This window comes from Enhydra lutris, unplaced genomic scaffold, assembly GCF_002288905.1.
Source record: "Enhydra lutris kenyoni isolate GAN:26980312 unplaced genomic scaffold, ASM228890v2 scaffoldscaffold17, whole genome shotgun sequence".
In the NCBI taxonomy this organism is placed as follows: Eukaryota; Metazoa; Chordata; class Mammalia; order Carnivora; family Mustelidae; genus Enhydra; species Enhydra lutris.
The window spans coordinates 6,883,917-6,910,015 of record NW_019154101.1 but is presented as its reverse complement, the minus strand read 5'-3'; the positions used below and the strand labels follow the sequence as shown (position 1 = coordinate 6,910,015).

Sequence of the window (26,099 nt, the reverse complement as noted above, 5' to 3'; positions counted from 1 at the left end):
TAATAGCCCCTTCTTTCCAGCCTTGTGCTGCCTGCTTTCTGGCAAGAAATCCTCCTCTTCCCTGGAGTGCCCCCCCATAGGCCCCACAAAGTAGGGCCTCCAGGAGTTAGTAGTGCCCCAGCCTGTTAGGGAGGCTTGGGGTGACACTCTCCAGAGACCCTAAGGGTCTGGGTACCTTGGCTAAAGTTGCCTGTTCTGGAGCCAGGGGTGGGGTGGGCCATGTGCAGGCACAGACACAGGGACAGCCGAACGAGACCTGTGGACTGCGTGCCGAGACATAACCACAGGCACCCCTGTACTCTCCCCAGCTCTGCCATGGCAGCAGGAAGTTAATTGTCTCCATCCAATTAGTCATTTCAGCACCTTCGGCCATAGAGTTTTCTCAGGGGACTGGAGGCAGGGAAGGAAGGGACCCTAAAAAATGGGACACCGAGATGTGGACTGGGGCACTCAGCCATTCATTTTCCCATAGCCAAGATGGGAGGGGTGTGTGTTTGTCTGTCTGTCTGTCTGATGGGTGAGAATATTAGTGTCTGTGCAGCAGAGTGGAAAGTGATATCTAAATTGGGAGGGGGTGGAGGGAAGGAGAAGGGAGCGTTGGCGCCCTGCGGGGAAGGTTAGAGGCTGGAAGGAATCCTTAGCTCACAAGCTTAATTAGATCCCTGGCTCTTGAGTCCCCCTGCTGGCTAGCTCAGAAGCTGCAGCCAAACAGGCTACCTCGCCACCAGCGACCAGCTTTCAACAAGTGTCACCGAGGCCCCCTCCCCACCACTGCCCAACTGGGTGGGGTCTGCATAGGGCCCAGTCTCCTCTAACCCCAAAACGTGCTAACCGCAGCAGGAGAGACTGCTCCGTGACCTTCCATATCCCTGCGCACCCAATTCTCAAAGCTGGGGAAAGAGGCTTGGAGGTTGGGACGGCAGCTCTGATTGGCTCTGAGTGATGTCATTTCCTGCCAACCACAGTCCTGCCCTCTCCCTGAGCTGGCAGGGCCTTGTTGGGACCACCAGGTCCAGTCTCCAGCCTCTGGGACAGTTTGGATATCAGGTTTTAGAAGATAGAGTCCTATACAGACATAAAGGGTCGTTAATGATTGTTATCTAATGTTTATGTTCATAATGCAGGTTAATCCTTTACCTGTAGGGGTGAGAGTAGAGAACCTCATTTCCATTAGACAGCTCAGGGGCACAGTGTCCTTCACCCCCCTACCCTCCTTTCCTGTTCTCTCCTTTCTCCGGGATCAGGAGAAGCTGGTTTGGGTGACTTCCTTAAACCCCTCGAGGACTGTCTTGAAACCCCTCCCATTTAGCCGAGCTCCTTTAGGCCTTCCATGCCCCCTTCCATGGTCGCCCAGCCAGGATCATCCCAGTGGTCTCGCACCCCCGGGGTCTTCACCTCCTCATCCCGTCGCCTCATATAGGTCCCAGCGCAACACCAGCTGAACAAGCAGGCGACCTGTCTAGTGAACAGTGCTCAGCTGCTGTTTCTTCCACTTCAGGCACTGCCTGTGTCCTCCCCTCCCTGTGGCACAGCAGAATCTCTCTTAGCTTGAGGTCCACTTTGACCTTCAGGACTTTTGCAGCCAAGCTTCATTCATGTTCCTGGGGAAATGTACCCTGTCTACACCTAACTGTTCGACTTCTACCAGCCACCCATATATCTGCCCCTTGAAGTCCCTCTTCTCCTCAACTCCTCCTCTTCCATTCTCCCTCTTTCACTCTCTCTGGCCCCCACCCCGAGATGCTGTCCACTTCAGGGCAGAAGGGTCGGGAGCCAGCATGGGCCAGGCCAGCTGCCGTTCATCCGGGGACAGAGCTGCCATCTGCCAAGCTGATGGTCCCCCCCAGCCCTCCCCCTGTGTCCATCCCCTCCCAGGGCCCATGTTGTGGGCCCGTCCTTTTGTTTACGCAGCCCCCGCCAGACCCCTTAAATTGCCGTTAATGTTTCAGCGTAACGAATTAGTCTCTCATCACGAATCAGGCTTCGAAATGAGGGAAAAAAGCCCCGGTGAGGCCATCCTCGGAAATTGGGGTCATTCTCATTTGCAAAGCGGAGGATCGGAGCCCCGTAATGCGGGCAAATTTATTCCGAGGCAGGAGCCCCGGCGTGATTAGGCCCTTTGTAATTATCGCTCCAAGAGATTCCACTCCAGCCGCCCGCCTCCCTCGTGGATTAGCAAGCGAGTCGGAAAAATACACAGGATTTAATTAGAGGCAAATTAAAATTGGTAATGAAATCGGGCCAGTTGCAAGTGGCAAGAGTTGGAAGGGAGAGAGGGAGAGGGGATCTCCAGGGGCATGGGCTGCCCGCCCTGCCGGCTTTCTTCCCCGTTTAGAAATGTAAAGAGGAGACAAGGATGGGGACAAGGCAGTGGGGGAGGCTGAGGGAGGACAGGTAACAGGGACAGGGATGGGTGGGGAGCGGTGGTGAAGCTGAGGAGAGTACAGGGACAGAACTGAGGGACATGGAGTGAGTGGGCTCGGGCCCTCATCTAGGCCCCCCCCCGGGGGGGGGAGCTTTGGGTCAAGCGACCCCCCCCCACCCAAGTGTCCTACAATTCAGATGGCCTCAATTCCTGAAGTCACCCCGCCAGGAGGAGGTAGGAGCGACAACGTGACTTTTCCTCTTTTCTCTCCTCTCTCTGCCTCGCAGCTACCAAATCCATGCTCTTCTTTCTCCCAGTTTATTTCAACAAGTATGTATGTGAGGCCTGTATGCCTCCTGCTCTTAAACTATCCTCAAAGCCATGGCTCCCACATTCCTAGAGGCTGAAGAAGGTTGCAGCGAGGGTTCCTGATTTATTTCCAAAACTTGTAAAGCCTCGTGGGAATGCTACATGCACCTAAGCTAACAGGCCCCAGGCTCACTGACAGGCCACGGCGACCAGGGGTCCCGAGTGACAGCTGCGTGTGCCTGATCAGTGCTGCTGGGAAAACATGATTTCTACCCGGGTAGTGTTCAGTTGGTAGACAGAGTTTTCCGAAACACAGCAGGGAGAAGGGGAGCCAATCATAGAATGGGCTGTCTGCAGTGAAGACCTTGGCAGTCCCTGGGTCAAGGGCAGGAGAGAGGCAGGGGGACTTCTCCCCCTCGGCAGCCTGTGTGGCCCTGGGCCTGGGGAGGTGGGAAGTGGTGGGGCTGCGGTGGGGCGGGGACATCCCCCTGTGCTTGCCGGCGCAGGGAAGGGGCCCGAGCAGGTTGCCTCTGAGCATGTGCCATCATCGCACCCCCAGAACGCTGTGCGACACAACCTCAGCCTGCACAAGTGCTTCGTGCGCGTGGAGAACGTCAAGGGCGCTGTGTGGACTGTGGACGAGCGCGAGTATCAGAAGCGGAGGCCGCCAAAGATGACAGGGTACGTAGGCCCAGCCCTGAGCAGAGGCACCCACCTGCAGCATGGACCGGGACACCTCCCCCATTCTCTCCAGGACTCGCCTGTGTACCCAGTCCTTCCTCCTTTGGAGGTGGAGTGGGGAGAAGAGGGATGGAGGAGCGCAGGGGAGTCCAGAATCCAGAAGTGACATGAAGGGGCAGGTGATCTGTCCCTATTTCTGACTGAGGAAAGAAGCCTGGGGGCCTGGGATCAGAGAAAGAGACCCAAAGTACCCGTGGCCAGAGTTGGGACATGGACAGATGCCAGCTAGAAACTCTGGCTTCCCGTGCACCTCTGCTTCTCACTGGCTGTGTGACCTTGGGCCAGTTCCTTGACCTCTCTTAGATGCTCTGTAAATGGGGAAAGGGGATTCATCATTATGGTAGAGGGACAGCCTTGAACCACTGCTTTACCCGACCCAACTCCTGGACACATTCCCGGGCATAAAAGTCTTTGGTGTGGAGCACACGGGGACCAGCAGCGCACATGGCTATTAGATGTCCCTAAATTCAGGATGGCAAAATAACGTGGGTATTACAGATGTGGGCCTATCCGGGCTCTAGCTTCGACCTGTTGGACCCCAGAAACAGCAGAGAAACCCCGCTGGGGTGGCATGATGTGAAGACCAGCATGGGAAAGGATCCGTGTTCCCCCTTGCCAGCTCCAAGACACTGCACCTGCCCCAGAGCCCCAGGGAGCCTCGACCTGGGAGCTGTGAAGGGGGCTGTCCCTCCACGCTGCGCCCCATCAGCCTGAGGCTTGAATAGGACTTAGAGGTGGTGCTGACCCTACTCTGGCCTCCTAGGTTCAGGAATGGAATGGTCCCTGGCATGAGCAGGGCCTCACACGGCTGTACTGCGAAGGGGGAATAAGTGAGTGAAGGAACCAAACAGTGCCTTCTCTGTCTTCCAGGAGCCCCACCCTGGTCAAGAACATGATCTCGGGCCTCAGTTACGGAGCACTTAACGCCAGCTATCAGGTGAGTGTTCCCTGGGCCTTGATCCCTGGCTGTCCGGCCCCCCCCCACACGCTGACCCTCCCCCACTCTCCCCTTCCAAGAACCCATCTGTCCAAGGAGGGGCAGAAGGGTGAAGACCACTCTGGGTGACCTGAATCCCACCCCTCTGCCCCGGCCCCACTCGGGGCTCAGCCCCCACCTCCGCTGTCAAGGCTGGGTTCGGGCACAGCAGAGAGCAAGGAGGGAGGTTGGCATAACCAGTGGGGCCCTGTTCCCTGGTTTGCCAGTCTTGGCGGGGGAGGGGTTCTTTGCCCTCCCTCTAAGGGATCGGTTAGGCCCAGGCTCCCAGGGAGGCTGGGAGGCAGCAGGTCAGGGTCATGATCTGGCCTCCAGAGGGCAGGGCACAAAGACTCCAGGAGGCTGGCTGGGGGTGGGGCAGGGACCCACTGGGCCAAGTGGAGCTGGCTCACTGGACCAACCCTGTGCCCTCCAGGCTGCCCTGGCCGAGAGCAGCTTCCCCCTCCTCAATAGCCCTGGCATGCTGAACCCAGGCTCTGCCAGCAGCCTCCTGCCCCTCAGCCACGAAGACGTGGGTGCCCCCGTGGAGCCACTGCCCAGCAACGGCAGCAGCAGCCCCCCTCGCCTCTCCCCACCCCAGTACAGGTGAGCATGCAGCATGGAGCCCACACCCCAGTGCCCCCCAGATGCCCCTGCAGGTGGGATCCCCATCTTATCACACACACACACCCCCCACGTACACACACCTGTCTTCCCAGGACAAGTGACCTCGCTCTCTCTCCCTTCTTATTCTCCTCCCTCTTCCCCCTTTTTATTCCCCTCCTTCCCGCAGCTTTCTTCCTCTTCTCCTTCCTCCTCTCTACTGTTTCATCTCCCCTCCTGCCTACGGAGACCACCTCTGTCCTTCCCAACCTCCCCCTTCCTCAGAGGAGAGCTCCTGTGGAGATCAGACCGAAGACATCAGGCCCCAGGGGCTCAGGGATGATGCGGTCGTGGGGAGGCGACCTGGGAATACCCCCACTGCACCCCCAAATTCTGGATGTTTGAGGGGCAGGGGAAGGCCCCTGAGGTGGCCACACAATCCCTTCACAGCCACCAGGTGCAGGTGAAAGAGGAGCCAGCCGAGGCAGAGGAAGACAGGCGGCCGGGCCCTCCCCTGGGTCCCCCCAACCCCAGCACCGCGGGGCCGCCAGAAGACAGGGACCTGGAGGAGGAACTGCCAGGAGAGGAACTGTCCTAAGGGCCTCTAGGGGCAGGCTGGGCAGGGGTGAGACCCCTCCCTCCGGAACCCAGGCCCCACCTTCCCCCACTCCTCAGCCCCGCCCAAACCTCAAGGCACTTCCAGGACTCAGATGGGAGGGCTGGGCCAGCAACTCCCCATGTGACCTGACTGACAGACGCTCGGGGGCAGGGACGGTCCCGCCCCCGAGGGGGACACAGAACCCTTGGTCTGGGACCGGTAGAGGACTCGGAGGGCCCAGACCCTTCCTCACCCTCCCCTCCATCCAAATACCGCCTCCCCCCAACCACCAGCAGCAGCAGGGCCCTCCTCCCCCACCAGCTTTCCCCTACAGGGCCCCTCAGCGCCGTGGAGACCCGCAGGCGGGGCTAAGCCACCCCTCTCAAACCCAGGGCCCCTCGCACCTGGCTCTGGCAGTGTTTTCTGGCCGGAGGCCCCCCACTTTCCCAATTTGTGCTCCCTTCCACCTTCTTTTCCGTACTGTGAAGTCTCCCCGCTGCCCCCCAACTCCCGCCCTGCCCTGGCCTAGGGCATTGCGGGCGGGGTGGGGGGGGGGTTGCTGAAGTTTCAGACCATCCCCAGAAGAAACCGGCCGCCTCTGCTATGCCCACTCCAAGGCCACAGCTGGGGCAGGAGAAGTTGTGTGCGCTGTGGGGGTCGGTGGAAGCAAGGCTGCCCGGCCGGAGACCCTGCCCTCGACCTGAGACAGAAACCAAGCTGAGCTGGGCTTCTGCCCCCTTCACGGGGTGCTCCTCAGCTTCTGCCATCCCCCACAACAGAGGAAGAGGCCCAGCACTGGCCTACTGACAGGGTCTGTGCTGGGTGTACTAATGGAGGGGGAGCTGCTGAAAGGAGCTGTGTGGCCCTTGAGGCTGGAGTTGGGCTCAGAGGGGCTGCCAGAGCCACCAGAAGCATCCTGCCTCTGTCCCAGGAGAGGCCGGGCTGAAACCAGGCTTGAGGGGCAGGTGGCTGCTGTGACCCCATGGGTCACCCCCAGCCTACAGGTCCCCCATTGTAGTCCTCCCTCACCCTCCCTCCGCCCCCCTCCCTGACACCCCCCCCCCCCGCCCCGCCTGGGGGCCCTGTTCACCCCCACTCTACTCTTGGCCAGCCCGGAGGAAGGCAAGAGGGCGGAAGGAAGGAGGTGCACTGCCCTCAGCACCCCAAGGGGTTCCCCTGTCCTCAGGCAGTGGACCTCAAGCCCTAGTGCCCACCCTGGGCTTCTTTCTGGGGGCTCTCCAGACCCCTCGCAAGGACCAAGTCCCCCATCACGCTGGGAGTGTGGATTCCAGCAGAGGAGCTGGGAAAAAAACAAAAACGTAAGACTCCACAGACCCCCTATGGGGGACCCCAACTTGGGCCAAGGACTGGGTGTGTTGGATGCTCATGATACCCCAGGCCAGGCCCCTTTGCTGAGAAGACTCCTTGAACTATTTCCCAAGAACCCCCCACATACACCCCTTCACAAGCCACCCCTCCTGAGAGGCAGGGGGCCCTCCGCCCCCTCCCCATGTACTCCCCACCTGTGTTCTGTTTGACCAGCACAGAAATATTAAACGTCCTCTATTCACCGGGCCCTGCGTGTGTCACCAAGGTGAGGGGGGAAGGACATGAAAGTGGAAAGATTGTTCTGGGGTCTGAGGGCAGCAGGCCCTGGCGGACGGTGGGAGCCCCCCAGGGGGTGCTTTCTGGGAGTGCATGAATGGGCCAGGTGTGGGGGGTGGCCCTCTCTGCTCCTCCTGCCCCCCCACTTCCACTGTCACCCACGTTCTCTGGTGTTTTCTCTCAAAGCAGGTCTCTGGGTCACTCTGCTTTTTCCCAAGGTCACAATTCCTTCTTGTGCGTCCTGCCTCTTCCTCCAAGGGTGTATTCAGAGGGTGTATTTCCTTCAGGGCTAGAGAGGGTTCCTGCCACAGGGCCACCAGCTCTTAAGATGGGAAGTCTGTCCCCCTGCAGGCTCAGGTGCCCTTCTGGGCCCATCACCCCGTCTTCGCAGGGGCTACCTGGCTAGGGGCGTGTGTGCGCACATGCGTGTGGGGCTGGGGTTGTAAGGGAGTGCGTGTGAGCCACCTGGTGTGGGGCTGGTGTCCTGGGGGGCTCAGGGTCAGAAAAGGGGTTACTCTAATGCACAGGTAGGGGCACCCTGGACAATTAGGGGAGGAAAGGAAGGAAGGAAGCCAGCCTAAGCTGTTAAACCGAAGGTGTGTTGTGACAGGTCCATCAGCCTTGCCTCTCCCTGCAGCAGGAGAGACCCGTCCACCTCAGCATCCAGAGCCCATCACCCACCCGTTTCATCTACCAGTTCCTTCTTCAGCACCTTCCAAACACTTCCTCCTCAAGGGCATGGCCCCCAGACCTCTATGCTGGGGCAGGGGCCCCAAGAAAGAATGTGTGTCCTTGAGGGGAAGCAGGGAAATAGAAGGGCGGGTATGGAGAAAGCAACCCATTTGGAATCAGTCACCCTTCCCCCAAACCACCAAACTGCCGGAACTTTCCAAAAGCCAAACTTGGGGAGGGGGGACCCGGGGAAGTGGGGTGGGAAAGGGGGATCTGGAAATGGGAGTCTTCGCTGACTTCTGTCTCAGAACCGTCTTGTCCTTTCCTACAGCTTTCCATCTGATCTGTTATCTTCTGCGTCTCTCCCATTTCTCTGCTTCACCCCTGCCCACACCACCTCCTCGCCTTGGCCCTAATCCTCCAGACACTTGCACGAGCCTGGGGTGAATTCCCCATTCCTCCTCAGGGCATCTCAGAGGGCCTGGCCAACTCAGGCCAGGGGAGCTTGGCCTGGAGTCTGAGTACCCTCCAAGCCTCCACCCACAGGCTGGCCCTTCCCGGAGAACTAGCTGCTCTGTCATCTGCGTCGACAGCAGCTTCCCCTGAAACGTAATAAAACAATTACTTACGATTTCATGCCGCCACTTCCCCTTGGGAGACCCATCAGCCCCCTCCAAAGCCCCAAATCCAGAGGCGTCTGCTGCTGAGCTCCCGGCTCCCTTAGTCTACCTTGGGAGAAGGTGGTCTCTGGTTTACAGACTACCCCCATGGACGTCCTTCCTGCACCAGACACGACGCCCAGCCTCACTCCCACAACAGTCATTCCAACAGTCCAAGTTCAGTTTCTCCTGCTTCGACTAGAGTTTTGGTTTGGGTCTTTGTTTTTAATTCCTTCCCCAGAGGTACAGCAAATGTCTGGTCAGTGCACTTGGACATGGACTGAGGATCTATCTCTGGCTTTGACTGAGGAGGAGAGGGGTCTTGTAATATAAGCAACAGGAGACTGCTGTGGGCCACGACCTTCTGAGTGTGCCGGGCTTACAACTCCATAACTCATTTTCTTACTGATCTCACAGGTTCCAGGGGTCCCCCTCCCATGACCTTCTTCTAAATAAGAACGAACCCTCCTAAGCCCTCATGTTCTGCTGTCAGGAAGTTCTGCCTACTGTCTCGTCTCCTTCCTACTGCTGTTCCGGGTGATGGGGGCAGGTGGCTAGTGCTGTCTGTGCCATAATCTTGGTCTTAGCATTCTTCTCTGACGGGGAGAGGGAAGCTCTCCGCTGAACCTCTTCTCAGGCTGGCAAAAAAGGAGGGCTTCTCCAGGTCGGAAATTTGGGGGGTTAGAAGGAAGCACTGTGGGCTCTGCACAGGGCAGAAGACCCCCTTCCCCTCACACTGGGAAAGCTCCCTCCCTCTACCATAACTGGTCACCCCTGCCCAAGGTCTTTTGCCAATGGCCAGCAGAGGGCGCTTTAGACAAAGCGGACCTTGGGCTTCTCTGGGCACACTTGCGGGTCAGAGGAGGAAGGGAGGAGGGTGTGGGGAGGAGGGGCTGAACCTCCTAGGAGAACTACAACCCTTCAACCGCTCTGGCCCAGGGCGCAAAAGGGCCCTCTGCTGTCTGTGGGCTTCCCGGACCTCTCCAACTCAGTGACCTGTGAAGTCTGAACAGCAATGGGAGAAGGCAGGGGAAATGCTGAGAGTGATCTGGAAAAAAGTGGTCTCTGAAGACGAGTACACCGGGAAGACAAGCTCAATAAAGATGTTTGATGGTAACAATTACTAACATTTAATGAGCTCTCGTTGTGTACCAGACACAGTTCTAGGGACTTTATCTTTCATGTCATCCTCACAACTCTGAGTCAGATGCCATCATTATCCCCATTTTACAGATGAGGAAAATGAGGCACAGGAATTGAAGAGGTGAACAGATAAAGCATTAAGAATGAGGAAACAGGCTCAGTGATAGTCTCAGCATTGTAGCGATGCTATTTACTTTGGCTCCCCCCCCCCCCACCTCTTCCTGGAGACTCCCAGTCGGGAAACTGAAGTAAGAGCACCTCAGAGCCAGGGGCTAGTTCCCCAGCAGCCATCCTCCTTTCGGCAGAATGAGGTAAGTCGGGGCTTGGAACAGTTGCTGTGGGACAGAGGGAACTGGAGAAAGAAAGTTGGAACACCCTATAAAAATAAGCAACCGGGGGCCTTCTGATGGGGCAGCGCGTCAGAGCAGCGAAGACAAAGAGGCCCTTGTCTGAGGTGGGGAATTCACAGCGACCACACACGCGCGCACACCTGAGCATGTGTGCAGACGCACACGGGCACACACATGTGCTGCCCGCTACGCAGGCTGTTTACACCCAGAGGTCTCTTCCATCTTGGAAGCCTGCGGTTAGCCTGTGGACACCTGGGGCCAGGACACAGGGCATGTGGTCGTCACAGAGACATCCCATCACACAGGCCCAGGACCTCTCCACACCTGCAGCCGGCCTCCACCTCAGGATCAAAAGTGTAGAAAAACAGCCCCTCCCAAGAAGGTGGTCATTCGTGGTGGTGGCTGGGGCTGAAAGGCGCTCAGTCCTCACCAGGAGGGGTCAGGGCCAGGGCACAGGGGAGGGTGGGCCAAATTAATGGGGGAGGGGGTGCAGAGGTGGGATGGGCACCCTGGAGCTTCCAGCCCAGACTAGGAGGCTTCTACCCCCTCTAGAGGTCAGTGCCCCTCCTGATCTCAAACCCGGAGCTCAGACTGTCTACATTAGGCAGACACCGCCTGGGCTTAGGAAGGGGCCAAGCGCAGGGATGGGGAGGGGCAGGCGGACACCAGAGAACGATGGGACATGTCTCTGCTCGCAAAGAGCTGGTTTTCTGGCTGAGAAATGGTTGGAGATGGGCCGAGTGTCCAGAGCTACGAGGAAGAAAACTTAGGCCCTGCGGGAATCAGCCCAACGAGGGTCCAAGTCCTCCCTCTGCTCCTTGCTAGCTCTGGGGCTCTGGGAAACGTCTTTACCTCTCTGGGCTTCCATTTCCTCATCTGTGGATGAGGGTGAGATGATCCTCTCTGGCTTATTGAGAAGAATAATGATATATTTAAAAAGTGGCCCATATTAGGGCCACAACACATAACAGCTGTTAATAAAATGTAGTCTCGGGTGTACAAGACCAGTGACCCTAGGGTGTAGGGGACCAGAGCACTCCTGGAGGACTTCCCGGAGGAGAGGCTAGAGCTAGGGAAGGGAAATGTTGTGGGGAGGGGAGAGATATTTCAGGCCTATAGAGGAGCCTCCGCGGGGCCGGGAGAAGGTTCTTGTGGCAGGGGACACGGGCAGGGAGTCCCGCGGGCCCGCAGCTGTGCCTGCCGCTGTCATTGTCAAGCCCATTCACATCCCCTGGCACAGGACGAGGCCTCGGGGAAGGAAAGCGCGGTGGGTTTCCTTATCTCTAACAGGGCACTGAGGAGCCCTGACCAGGCAGGAGATGAAGGGGAGATTTAGAGGAACAGAGGATAGGAAGCATGAACCCCAGATTGACGCCCCGTAGGACCCCATGAATGCCGAGCTCCTGAGGCTGCTGGGAAGGCTTCCAGGCATGACCCATGTCCTTGAAGAGTTCCCATCAGAGGGGGACAGACTTGCATTCAGATAAACACAGTGGGCTTGGCCTCCAAGTGGTTCCAACACCACATGCTTGGCCCTTGGAGGTGTTCAGAGCAGGCCTCGTGGAGACAGTGAGGCTGACAAGGAGCCTGGAGGAAAAGATGAGCTAGTAGGAGAGCTCACCATTGGGGCAGTAAGGGAGTGGAGGCATGGGGGGCACTGGCTAGGATGTTCGGGGGTGGGGGGACCCTGAGGGGCCGAGATACTGGAAGATGATGCTGGGGAGGCAGGAGCCAGGCTCTTGGGAGTCCCACAGGCCAAGTACGTGGGGTCCAAGCCAGGGGCATGGGGCAGCGAGCCCAGGAGGTGAGAGCAAGGCAATGACCGATGGATGTCAGGTTTAAAGGGAAAGTAGATGTGGGAGAACAGCCTGAGTGAAACGCCAGGGCGGTGGGGGCCGGCCAGGTGGTCGCCTCCATTGGGTGGCAGCTGACCAGCTCCCAGATGGGGAGGATGCTTTGCAGAATGATGTCAGGGGGCTCATTGAATAACCACAGAGTAGAAGACGGGACTGGGTGGCTGCGTGAGAGAAGAGAGGCCCAGAATGGCCTCCCCAGGGTGTATGTAAAGGTCTGTTCCAAGCGTAGCACGTTTTCACATGGGAACATTATCCTGCCCAGAAAGGGAATACGTAAGAGCGGCTTGTATCCAAGGGTACATGTGAGGGAAGAAAAAGTAAGTGGAAGAAAGAGAGTATTGCCATTTACATAATGCTTGCAAACAGGCTTAATAATGCCGTATTTCAGGTATAGCAAACGTGTAGCAAACATTTAAACAATTTGGAGGACTGAGAGGGCACAAACTCAGGTCACTGCCTCTCTGGGGTGGGGAGGGGACAGAAGGGCGTGGGGCACTCAAGGGGCTTCCAGTATATTGAGGATAATTCATTCTTGAGCTCGGAGTGGGGGCACAGGAATTCATCCTCTTTCTCCCTGTACCTTTTGTTAGGCTGGAAGAGTTCATTTAAAAACAAACCCAAAAAAAGGATGGCCGCAAGGTTTGGGTCCTATACCGTAGAAATCTCATCCTCACAACCCCTCTGGGCTTAAGATAGGGCCAAGGAAGAGGTCAAGTATTCAACGGGGCCTGCGGGCTGGGCAGGACATCATGCTGCCCCTGTGCAGAGGGACCGGAGAGAAGGGGAGAGAGAACTTCCTTGAGGGGCACATCTGAGCTCACATCGGGCACTAGGGCAAAAGACATAGCTGTGAAGGAAGGTGGCCGTGGTCAGCAGTCAAGGAGGAGGAAGAGCCAGGAGGGAGGGCAGTCCTGAGGCAGTGATGGGGCTGTGGGGTCCATGGGCTTCAGGGCCGGAAGAGCCCCCCACCAACACCACCATGGGACTTGGCAATGGGAAGCCTCTGGCACCCTAAGACAGCAGTTTCCAAGGATAGGGATGAGATCAGGAGTCAGTGTGTGGAAAGGAGATGGGGGCAGAGGTGGGGGTCTCTCTCTCAATGAGTGTAGTAGCAAGGGGAGAGGAGAGAGCAGACCCCTGGAGGCAGTGGGGAGGAGGACGCAGCATGGAATGCCAAACAAAGATTTTCTTTTTTTCTTTTCTTCTTCTTCTTCTTCTTTTTTTTTTTTTTTTTTTTTTTTTTTTAAGATTTTAGCTATTTATTGACAGAGAGAGCAAAAGTAGGCAGAGCAGCAGGCAGAGGGAGAGGGAGAAGCAGGTTTCCTGCTGAGCCTGGAGCCTGATGCAGGGCTCGATCCCAGGACCCTGAGATCATGACCTGAGCCAAAGGCAGATGTTTAACCAACTGAGCCACCCAGGTGCCCCAAGGAAAGGTTTTCTTATTGATTTTCTCAACTGTAATGATTGAGTAATGATACTGTTGAGTATTTTTAAGCTGGGGAGAGGGCAGAGGAGGACCAAACTGTATACTTCAGTGAGTATGTGTGTGAGAACCCACCCTCCCTCCTCCATCAGACAAGGCAATTCTCTCTCTCCTTCTTCCTCATTACTCATTAGCTCCCCCAGGACTCAGGCCCAGCTGCTCAGGAAGAGGGGAGTCTGGAAACAGTCGTGGGACTCATGTCGGGGGAAAGCGGGGGTTGGGAATCCCATCCTATCCCATCCTGGAGCCCAGGCCTGGGCCCGTCCGTGGCCCCGATGACACTATGGGGGAGAAGGGAAGACCCGGCACACTGGAGACCAGGGTGGCTCTCACACACATACTCTGTGGTAAAAGTCCTCAAGTGAACTGGAGGTGGGGCGTGGGAGGGAGGGCTGGGGCTGCGCAGCCACTGGGATGAGGCCTTTCCACCTACTTCAGCACCCCCCAACATTGCACTTGCCACCCCCACCCAATTGCTATTCACCCCCCTTTCTATCTCTCACCATCTAACACTGTCCTCATCCTCCATTGCTTCCAGCTTCTCAAAGAACACGTGGATGTGATTGGCTTTTCCCAGAGGCCCTCTCCCAGCAGCTGCTCTGGTCCTCGATGTCATATGCCCCTCCCCCATCAGGTCTGACCCGGGCCCAGCTGGGCTTCCTGATTTTGCCTCCATACCAGAAAGTCCCCACAAACTGGCCCATTTATCTTCCCGTACTGGAGCCCACCCAGTCCAGCAACAAATCTTTACTGAGCACCCCTATGCCTAGTGCTGGGTGCTGACAGCAACATCGAGGCACAGGCCCTGCCCTCAGGGGGGCTGATGGAGCACTGACACAGAGAAGGTCCTTCTTATGACACTTTCAAGGAGTTCAATTATTTAAAAGACCTTCTTGGGGCGCCTGGATGGCTCAGTGGGTGAAGCGTTTACCTGTGGCTCAGGTCATGATCTCAGGGTCCTGGGATCGAGTCCCACATGGGGCTCCCTGCTCCGTGGGAAGCCTGCTTCTCCCTCCCCCTGCTGCTCCCCCTGCTTGTGAGTCATAAATAAAATCTTTAAAAAATAAAATAAAAATAAAAAGATCTTCTTATAAAATTGTGATTAATGTGGTGACAACAAAGCCAGTGGCGTAGACAGATGATAAAGCCTCGCTACAGTCAATCATTCAGACACAGGATGTTTATTGAGAACTTATTACACACAAGGCACCAAGCTGGGACCTGGAAGTACAAGATGGCTAAGACACAGTCCCTCCCCCTAAAGAACCCAAAGAGAGGCAGATATGTAAGCAGACACAACATTCTGTTGGAGTTTTGGGACCCAAAAAGGGTATGCACGACTTCCCTGGGGTAAAGAGTTGCTGCGCGTCAGAGGCCATCATTTGAGCCACGGCCAGACTGAGGATCGTCAAAGGAGGGCGTTGGTATGTTCAGAGTGACAGCGCCCAGCTGAAGTGGCAGGAGAATGAGGCCCGGAGAGGCAGGTTGGAGTCCTATAGTGGACACTTACCTGCCCAACTCAGAAATCTGGACTTTTTACTCCCTGGATGTGAGAAGGCAGATTGGGGTAGTGGCCTGGAAGAGAGAGGGAAGGAAAGGGAAAGACCGCCAGAAAGGAAGTAGGGAGAAGGGGAGATGCTCCACAGACAGGCGGCAGGAGACAAAGGTAAGAAGGGGGCCCTGTGGTCTCCCCCTAAGGTAAGAGAAAGTGGCCGAAGCATGGACGGAAGTCAGGAGAGATGGAAGAGGAGTTTCTCCGGGTAAGACATGAGGGTTCAGTGGGGGTTGGGTTGAATTTGAGGTAACAACCAAAAATCCAGTGGAAGTGATTTGTAATCAAAGATGGTAGATGGAGCTCATGCATTTCTCTTCAAACCCACTGGAAGTCCTGCTAAACTACAGTAGAGGGACTTTTATTTTTTTAAGATGTGGACATTTAGAAACAAAGAGAACAAGGCAGAAGAGGACAGCAAGTTTTGGAGTTTGGAGAGGGGATGGCAGAAGAATCTGAGTCCTGAGCCAGCAATGAGGGGAGGACAGCTGAAAGGCGCCCAGCCCCACATTACGGGCCTCCCCACTCAGGCCCAGGGATCCATGGCTGACAGGGTTATCTCTAGAAGTAGGGGTAGGAATGGATTTTAAAAAAGTAAACAAGTAAGTGGCTCCCAGGGGGTAGGGAGGAAGATGAGATAAGTGGGCAGAGCTCACAGGATTTTTAAGGCAGTGAAACTACTGATGAAGGATAGTTGGAAGGCAGGTAGGCAGGGACAAGGGCCCCCCTACCTCCACTCCCCGCCCCCGCCCTAATTGGAAACCACCTATAAAAGGACTTTACACAGCCCTGGAAGGAGCCCTCTGCCCTTCCCCATAAGATAGATAGGTGATTAAAAACCTGATTGGAGGGGCGCCTGGGTGGCTCAGTGGGTTAAGCCTCTGCCTTTAGCTCGGGTCATGATCCCAGGCTGTTGGGATCAAGCCCCACATCGGGCTCTCTGCTTGGCGGGGAGCCTGCTTCCCCCCTCTCTCTGCCTGCCTCTCTGCCTACTTGTGATTTCTGTCTCTCAAATAAATAAAATATTTAAAAAAAAAAAAAAAACCTGATTGGATGACAGGAGCAGGGGGGCGGTTCATGAGATGAAAACAGCCTGCTGACAAGCCCATAAAATCCTCAGGACTTAGAAACTCTGTGACAACCCTCTCTGGTCCCCCTCTCTTCGGGAGATTTGTGCAATGACTTTGCTATCCCTCAATACACCTTGCTTCGCTTCCCGCACCTCTGTCTGGTCTACCTCTTCATTCTTGGAAGGGAAGTGACCAAGAACCACGTGCACGGGCGGAGAAAAAAGTCCCTGTAACACTAACCTGTATGAGATAATGGTGGTTGATACATGTTTCCACAACTGTCCAAATCCATAGAATGTACAACAGCAAGAGAGGGAGCACTAATGTAAGCTACGGATTTGGAGTGACTATGATATGACCATATAGGTTCATCTATTGTAACAAATGAATCGCTCTCTTGGGAGATGTTGATGGTGGGGTCATTGTGTGTCTGGGGGGTGCAGGGGGTATAGGGGAATTCTCTGTATTTTCTCCTCAGTTTTGCTGTGAAGATGAAACTCTAAAAACTAAAATCTCTTATTAAAAACCAAACAACAACAATAAAACAAGCGAGCAAACAACAGAGCAAACCGGGAGAAAGTCAGTTTAAGGAGCAGTTTGTCCTCCAGAACCCCTCCCCCACCATGAACAGGCAGGTCCCTTCCCTGCCCAGTCCCATCAGAGACCATGAGAGATGCATATTCTGGAGAGGGTAAGACAGAAGGTCTCTGGGCTGGGGGACACTGATATAGTTAAGACAGGGACACCACGGGGGAATTAAGTGTAAGACTCTGACATTGCAGTTTCTAAAGACCAGGGCAGCAAAGAAAGGCCTACCCACTTGCACAGAACTTTGAGAATCCCATTCTTTAATAGAAATCCAGGGATCAGTAGACATATGAGGAAAGTAATATGAAAAAAGAAAGAGAGAGAGATCAAAGCAAATAGAAGCTACTTGGAGAACTCTCCTACACAAAGAGAAGAAAAAAATTTCAAGTCATTTATTCGAAAAGAAATATGATATTGCACCCATGCAATAAGAAAATGTGCTAGGGATGCCCGGCTGGCTCTGTCCATAGAACATGTGACTCTTGATCTCGGGGTCATGAGTTTGAGCCCCCCATTGGGCATAGAGAGTACTTCTTAAAGGAAGGAAGGAAGGAAGGAAGGAAGAGAGAGGCAGAGACAGAGAGAGAGAAAGGAGGAAAGAAAAAGAAAGAAAGAAAGAAAGAAAGAAAGAAAGAAAGAAAGAAAGAAAGAAAGAAAAAAAGAAAGAAAGAAAGAACAAAAGAAAGACAGAAAGAAAGAGAGGAAGGGAGGGGGGAAAGAGAGGTTAAAAAAAGACAACATGCTATAAAATTAAACATTTGGAGAAGAAAATGAAAATTAAAAATAAAACAGAAATGAAAACAAAATGGAAAGCTGGAAAGTTAAAGATATCTTTCCCAAACTACTGCAAACAAAACAACACAGGAAAACAGAAAAAAAAAAAAAAGAAAGAAACTAGAGGACCAGTTCAGGTAGACCAACATCTAACTAAAAGGAAATCTAGAAAGAGAAAAACCGGTGGAGAGAAAATCTCTGAAAAGGGAAGTGAAGAGAGCATTTCCCAGGATGGAATGACATGAGTTTCAAACTGAATCAACCAAAGAGTGCATAAAAACGTACCCTCCCCAGAGCACATCCTCATGGAAGGTCAGAACACCAGAGACAAAGAGAAGATCCTACAAACTTTTAGAGAAAAAAAAAACAAGTCATGTTAGAGGACCAAGACTCAAATAGCATTGGGTATTCAACAGCGCTGTTGGAGAAGATAATGGAGCACCTGTTGCCTTTGAAGTTCTAAGAGAAAATTATTTCCAAGCTAAAATCCCATACCCTGCCAGACTGCTAATTAAGTGTAGGATAAAAATGCATCAAGACATGCAAATGACCCAAAAGCTGCAACTCCGGTTTACCACTTGCCACAGTGGAAGGGGAGAGAGTGGATCCACCCAATACAAGAAAAGGGAATAGGAAGGCAGCAGCCAGCTTTTAGGGGCCCATACAAGGAATAGACCCAGCTGGGTCTGCTGGGGGGGAGTCAAAGATCTCTGGGAGGGATTTCTTCAAGAAGATAAAATGCAGAAGGTAAAATTAATTAATTAATTAATTAATTAATTAAAAATGCAAAAGATACCTAAAATTTGAACATACTGTGATGAAAACCTATGGCACTGGGAAAGATTTGGGGGAGTGGGATGAATCACTAATGTGTATAAAGAAAACTAAGCAAATAAAAAAGGACCATTAACTGCAGAGGGAAGAAAATGTTGAAAAAAGGCAAATAATGTATATGATTTAGCTAGAAATAACATTTTGCCATAATAATTAAAACACTGAACCCTGATCTAACTAAGAGGATTATATAACCATAATTCATCCTGGGAAGATGGGGAGACAAGCAGGGTTTTGGGGGACAGTTATATGGGGAAAGAGGCTGAAAGAGAATTTCATCTACACCTTATAGGGGGAGACCATAATGGGTACCTAAAACTGAAAAATCCAGAAACAGCAATGCACATCTCTTTTCTACAGATATGATGCCCAAACTCAAAGGAATCATCTAAAAGAACTGAGAGTGGCAGTGCCCAGGGAGTGGGAAGGGGAGGCCAGGAGGCCAGGAGACCTTGGCTTTTCTTACCAAGGCTTCTAGAATTAGCTGATGCTTTCAACCACAGCCCGCAGCCCTCTGTGTTCTAATTCCATGCCTCTCCATCTGCCTGCCTTCTGAGAAGTGAGTTCTACAAGGACAAGGGCCAGGCCCCACTCATCTCTGTTGTCCCAGCACCCGCCCAGTACCTGTCCAACCACAAGCCCTCAATTACATGATTGTGGAATGAATCACCGTAGGCTCAAGCTGGGAGAGAACTTTCGTTTTGAGTCTGTCATTTTATAGGGTGAAAAACAGGAGCCCACAGAGAAGAAATGATGTGACCCCCAGTGAGTCGCAGCCCCAAAGCCATGTTGTCAACCTCTGGATTCTCTGTCCACCGCTCCCGCAACTCCAGGGGCTGCCTTCTCATGGGCACAGAAGCGACAGTTCTGGGAGCTGACAGCTCTCTCGGGGAGAAGCTTTAGAAGGAGAGGAGCAGGAATGTGAAGGGGGAAGACAAGCCACCCAGGAGAAGGAGAGGTGAGCGGAGCCAGCTTCTCAACAGTCAGGATGCTACAGAAAGGTGCCTGGAACAGTGTTGCAGGAAAAACAGCACATTCCCACCACCTTATCTGTGGGCAAAGGCACCCACAAAGAGCGCTGAGTGCGTGGACATTAGACGGCAATGAATTTGCACCCACATCACAACTGCCTGTGAGTTTTGAGAAATGTGGCCTTCACTCTCTACAGCCTCCAGAGAAGAAGACTGGACCAGAAGTGGAGAGCAAGGCGCCACAGCCTCCTCCGGGGCTATGCCACCCCTCTCTCTCCCTGCATCCCAGGAAACTGCACTTGAAATGCCCCCCTTCCTCCCCAGACCTCTGAAGGCATGCCCACCTGGGCATTAGTAAATTCATACAAGCAGATGCCTGGGGGCATCCAGCCACCCAGTTCTGCCCCTAGCCTGACTCTGAATCCCAGTGTGGGCTTAGCAAGACCACCCTGCTCTCTACGCTTGAGGAAATATCTGGGTCATTAATGGGCACCTTGTCCTTCCCTGGCCATGGGGATCCCCAGGTTGGTGAGTGGGATGAGCCAGAAGACCTCTGCAGAGACAATATCCAGTTGGGACGGTGTGAAGTCTGGTGGTGTCTCAGACAGGCTACAGGGTAAGGTCTGCCTGGGTCAAAGAGCTCCTGGCTACAAAGACCCTTCCTCCAAGAGCTCTGGGAGTTACCCTGAACCCCCTCCCCACTGCCCCAATACAGAGCCCAGGATCCCCACTGCCTTCCATCCGGGGGCAAGAGGGAGGGACGTGAGCAGCACCGTCTCTCCCTCCCCACTCTCAAGAGAACATGGGCCCTCCTCTGCACTCCTAGTCATCCCCTTGTCCCGCCCACCTTGGAGTCTGACAGACTTAGGGCCAAATCCACACTCTGCCACTTTTTAGCTGTGAGACCCGGCGCCGGGCGGTTGCCACCCTTCTAAGCCTGGCTTTTCTCAACTGCTAAAGGCAATATTCGCTCAGGATGTTGTGAGGATTAAATAAATAACACGAGCAAGGCATTTAGCAGGGCTTGGCCCACGGTTCAGTGGTCTGTTGCCGCATAAAACCCACTCCAAAACTTAGTGACTTAAAACAACAGCTGTTGGGCGTCTGGGTGGCTCAGTCAGTCTGTCTTCAGCTCGGGTCATGGTCCCAGGTTCCTGGGATCAAGCTCCGCATCAGGTTTCCTGCTCGGCTGGGAGGTTGCTTCTCCCTCTCCCTCTGCTGCTCCCCCTGCTTGTGCTCTGTTTCAGGCAAATAAAAAAATCTTAAAAAACAAAACAACAGCAACAGCAACAACTATTCATGATGTCTCAGGATCCCCGGGGCTCAACGGGGCTGTGGTAGCTGGGGTGACTCATTTGGCTGCATTCAGCTGACACTTCACCTGGGGCGGCCAGAACAGGTGGGCCCTCACTGGACCTCTTGCTCCGGCAGAATGGGTTTCTTGCCAGGTGGCCCAGGACTCCCAAGAATTCAGTCAGAAGAGGTCAGTTAACACTTAGGCTGGAACTTGTCCAGCATCACTTCTGGTGCATTTACTGGTCAAAACAAGTCCCAAGACCAGCCCAAGAACCAAGGGGCGGGGGATGGGGAATCGCTCTTGTTTCCTGGTAGGAGGAGCAATATTGCCGCAAGAACAGGAGAGTGTTGGGGAGTGCTGGGGAGTATCTTGGAAACAGTGTACCCAGCACATAACATTAAAGCAATGGTAGACAGGGAATGGTGGGATTTTGGGGTGGCCGTTTGGATTAGCACCCTCTTGGAGGGTGGCCCCGAGCAGTGTTTCCCAGACAACAGGGGCTGGGTCACTGGTGTCCTGGAGATGACCTGGTGGACCTGGGCATGGTGAAAAGTAACTTCGCATTTTTAATTCTTTTGCAATCCTTCGATACCCTCAAAGAGAAAATCTGCTTAAGTCTAGCTTGTCTGTAACACCTCTCTGACGCTGGCCATCACAGTATCTGGCAGGCAACAGTATGTAGCCAGACTGTAAGATGTTACCTTCTTTCCCCTGTATTTATTTTTATTTTTCTACTTAAATTCAATCAGCCAACATGTAGTATGTCATTAGCTTTGGATGTAAAGTTCAGGAATTCATCAGTTGCATATAACACTCAGTGCTCATCACATCACATGCCCTCCTTAATGCCCGTTCCCCTGTATTTATTTGCATAATTGCCAAGCTTTATTGGCTTTCTGTTCCTGAGGCTAATAGGGAGTTGGATGAAGATAGCCAGGGAGGTAAGAACCCAGGGATTTCCCAGTGTGAGCTGCAAACTCTCTCCTGACACTCCCTGCCCTTTTAGTGAATCTGTTGTCCCCAGAGGAAAAGCTGCCTGGGAGCCCCCATACTTAATCTGTATTCTTTACCTCCCTCACCTGACAAACTTTCCCCCCTCAACATAAATTCCACTCCCTACAGAGGTTCCTCAACATCTCCAAAGTCCTCTTCCAGAAACTTCTCTGTGCTTTACTCTTACCAGATACCCTCCCCAGGCAGTCTGGTGCAATGGGAAGCTCTTGTTCCTGAGGCCAGACCACCTGGGGGAGGTCCTGGGTCTATTACCTGCCAGACACAGCCCGACCCTTCATGTTTGCAGCCCAGGGCAAGACAGCAAAGGAGGTCCCCAAATTCTCCATCTTGACAGTTAAACCTTACAAATAAAGCCAACAAACCATTACATAAAATAACTCTCAACTTCCTAGGTAGACAAATATATTTTCTTTATAACCAAAAGATATATGTGTGTGTGTGTGTGTGTGTGTGTGTGTGTGTTCACACACACAGAGGTATGGTTTTTCTATGAGAGACAGAGAAATATAAAATATAAAAATGACTGAATGTAATTAATATTATAAATGCATGGGAGTTCTTTGATGGGTTGGCAATATTTAGATGAGTAATCAATAAAATATTCACAATTCATAAATTATTATATATTGATTCTATAACATTTATATTTCTTGCACTAATTTCATTAAGATCACCAGTCATGTTTTTATAATTGATTCCCATGTGTTTTATTGATGGAAATGGCATGACAGATTAAAAGTAAAATGTAAGCATATTCAAAGTATACAATATTTTACTATATTTTATTGCAAATGCATTTTTAAGTAAATGTAGCAAATTTAAAATTATTTAGATTCTTTTAACTTTTCTTATTTTTATTTAAAAATATTTAACATTATCTATTATGATTAAAAAAGGAAAAAACAAATTATAATCGATGAACACCAATTCATGAATACCACACTATAATTTTATAATATGCTTTGAAATCCCTTAGTGCAAGTCTTCCTAATTTTTACTTCTTCTCAAATTCCCTTTGGGTATTCTATTCTTTTTTTTTTTTTTTTAAGATTTTATTTATTTGGCAGAGAGAGACACAGCGAGAGAAGGAACAGAAGCAGGGCAGTGGGAGAGGGAGAAGCAGGCTCCGCACTGTGCAGGGAGCCCCATGTGGGACTCCATCCCAGGACCCTGGGATCATGACCTGATCTGAAAGCAGAAACTTGAGCCACCCAGCCTTCCCCCACCCCCCGCCTTGCTTTGGGTATTCTAGATCCCATCTTTTCTGTCTGTAGGTTGCCTTCACTTTTGAAAGATATTTTCACTATGTATAGAATTCTGGGTTGACAGTTTCTTTTTTTTTTTTTCTTAAAAGTACTAAAATACTTTAAAGATGTCCCTCCATTCTCCTGTGACTTGCATAGTTTCACATGAGAAGTAGGCTGTCATTCTTCTCCTTTGTTCCTCTGTATGAGACATGCCCTTGTTGTTCTAGCTGTTTATACAATTTGCCCTTTGTCACTGGTTTTCAGTAATTTGATTATGTTGTGTCTTCATGTGGTTTTCTTTATGTTTCTTCCTCCTGGGTTCATTGCACCTCTGGAATCTGTTGTTTTTCTCTGTTATCAAATTTGGAAATTTGGGGTGGTTGAATTATTTTATTTTAATTTATTTTTTTCATCATAATAAATGTGCTCTTTAATTTCCATCACCTACTTCCCTCATCCTCCCACCCATCTCTCCTCTGGTAACCATCAGTTTGTTCTCTATAGTTAAGAGTATGTTTCTTGGTTTCTCTTTCTCTTTTTCCTTTGCTCATTTGTTTTGTTTTTTAAATTCCACAGATGAGAGAGATCATATGGTATTTGTCTTTCTCTGACTAATTTCACTTAAATTTGGAAAACTTTTGTCCATTATTTCTTCAAATATATTTGTTATCTCCCTGTCATGACCTGGGTCTCCAATTACTCATATGTTTGATTTCTTGATATTATCTCGAATGTCATTGGTGTTCTATTTTTTTTTCCCATTATTACTTTCTCTCTGGGCTTTATTTTGGGTGTTTTATATTGCTGTATCTTCAAATTCACTGATCATTTCTTCTGTATCTAAATCTGCTTTTAATCACATCCAGTGTGTTTTAACATTTAAGATATGTATTTTTCATTTATGGAAATCACTTTGGGATTTTTTTACACTATTTCTCTCCTCATAATGTTCATGTGTTTCTCTATCTTCTTGAACACATGAGGCATAAGAGGCATATTTATATTATTTCTTTCCATGTCCTTCTCTGCTAAGTCCTTCATCCTTTCATTTCTGGGTCTCTTTCTACTGAGCGATTTTTTTCCCCTGATGGTAGGTCATACTTTACACCCACACACACTCCCCACACACATATATGAGATACTACTTTTAAGTAATCTCTACACCCAACATGGGGCTCAAACTCACAACCCCAAGATCAAGAGTTGCATGTTCTACTGACTGAGCTAGGCAGGCACCCCATACTTTCTACTGCCTTGCATGCCTTTTGTTGTTTGTTTATTTGCTCCTTATCAGCTTTAGGACATCTCTTTCTATTCCTAGTTTTTTATAAGTTTTTATCAGAAATAAATGTTAAATTTTATTAAATGTTTTTCTACATCTATTGACATGATCATAGAAGTTTCCTCTTTTTAGTATGTTTAATATACTGCATTAAACTGATTGGTTTTCTTTCTTTTTTTTTTTAAGGACTTCATCTTTTTTTTTTTAAGATTTCATTCATTTATTTGACAGAGAGAGAGATCACAAGTAGGCAGTGAGGCAGGCAGAGAGAGAGGGGGAAGCAGGTTCCCTGCTGAGCGTAGAGCCTGATGTGGGGTTCAATACCAGGACCCTGGAATCATTACCTGAGTGGAAGGCAGAGGCTTAACCCACTGAGTCACCCAAGCACCCCTAAACTGATGGGTTTTCAAACATTAAACCAATTCATTCAATCCTGATATATGCCTCACTTTGTCATGATGTATTTTATTTCTTATACATTGTTAGTTTTGACTTGCTAAATTTTGGTTAGGATTTTTGTGTCTATGTTGAGGGAATGGTGTGTACTGTGATTAGATGCTAGCACTGTGGATCTTTCATTGCTTGTTGTCAGCGTTTGTCAAATTTAGGTAGTATTGGACTTTGCTCTGGCACATAGTTAACATACGTGGAATAAGATGTGTATTTTTGATCCTTGCTTTTAAGATTTTTAGGACAGTAGCTGTTAGTCTAAGGTTAATTTAGACCTCTCCTATAGCAATACTGCTCTGAGGACTATACCCCATGTATTGCAAAGTCTTTCTACTCTGCCTTTTGGGAACACAAACTAATCCCTACCCTGTGTGAGCTACAGGCATAGCTCTGCCTCTGGTAACTCCCTAGCCATTCCTTTCATGTATGTGTAAATCAGTACTCTGCCAGAGATTCAAGAAGACAACTCTGTAGATCTCTGGATATATATGTTCAGTTCCCCCTCCCTGGGACTCTGCCCTATAAATTCTAGCATCTTGGCCTCTTGAATTCTAAATCTGTCTTCTCAATCAGCAAGACATCCAAGCTCTCTTTGGATTCTCTCCTCCCTGCACTGAAGCCTGCACACTGGCTCAGGCAGTGCATTGGGGTAATTATAGGGCTCACCTCATTTGTTTCCCCTTTCAGGGGATCATAGTCCTAAGCTGCCTTTGTCCAAAGTCTGAAAAATCATTGTTTCAAGTATTTTTTCCGGAGTCCTCGTGTTTTAGGGTAGGAGAGTAAATCCAGTCTCTTTCACTTCATTATAGCCAGAAACTGAAGTCTTGTTCTGTTAATAAATTTATTTTTGTGAGGCAATGACATGCAGAGCCCTCTAAGGTGCAGATTCCATGTCAGAGGCCCCTCTGCCTCCATCTAAAAGCAGTACTAGCTAGATGTGTTAATTTAGGCTGGTTACAGATCCTCTCTGTGCCTCTGTTTAGATTACTGTCAAATAGAGAGGACAGTAATGGTATTGATCTTAAGGGTTGTTGTGAGAAATGGGTAAGATTTTATAAGCTTAATACTTAAAACAATGCCTAGCGCCCAGTGACTGGGTGTTCTGTAAATGTGGATTCTTTCAGGGATGATCAGGACCACCCAACCCAGGCTCCCTCAATCCACTCTCCTCTTTGCTCAGAGAAAGAGGAGCCCTTCTTCTTCTTATTTTTCCTAAGGCCATCGTATCCCCTGGCTGATGACGTAAAAAGATCTTTTATGATTATACTTTCCCTTCATTCACTTTTTTCTCCCGGATTTTTCACCCTCTCTCTTTCCACAGACTGTTTTCCTTCAGACTAAAACATATTCCTGTCTACTGCCTTCTAAACACAAACAAATAAAAACATTCCCTCTTCCCTACCTCCCCCTTGAGCTCCCTTCCTCTGGCTTTATTTCCTTTCCCTGCCAACTTTCCTGAAAGAGGGCTCTGTACTCTCCACTTCTGCTCCTCACCTCATGCTCACCCGACATCTCTCCACAGCCTGCGTGGCTTGCACTCCGCCCTCTCACAAAGCCCAGGCGACCTTCTAGCAGCAGCGGCCACATCTTAATCCTCAATCCACTCAACCTCTCCAGAGAACTTGACATTGGATGAATCCTCTTTTTCGGGCCTCTATGAGTT

The 26,099-nt window shown here is 51.4% G+C and overlaps 1 protein-coding gene across 3 annotated transcripts in view; it reads left to right on the top strand.

Moving 5' to 3' along the window:
• LOC111147544 (forkhead box P4) overlaps positions 1-6,634 on the top strand; it is a 50,320-nt gene extending 43,686 nt beyond the window's left edge. For all 3 annotated transcript variants that reach the window (XM_022503634.1, XM_022503636.1, XM_022503635.1), the window contains exons 14-17: positions 3,234-3,355; positions 4,286-4,352; positions 4,825-4,994; positions 5,442-6,634. In XM_022503634.1, coding sequence (XP_022359342.1) covers positions 3,234-3,355; positions 4,286-4,352; positions 4,825-4,994; positions 5,442-5,589 — 507 coding nt within the window. In that variant the 3' untranslated portion in view covers positions 5,590-6,634. The remainder of the gene's footprint in view (positions 1-3,233; positions 3,356-4,285; positions 4,353-4,824; positions 4,995-5,441) is intronic.
• The last annotated feature ends 19,465 nt before the right edge of the window (positions 6,635-26,099 follow it).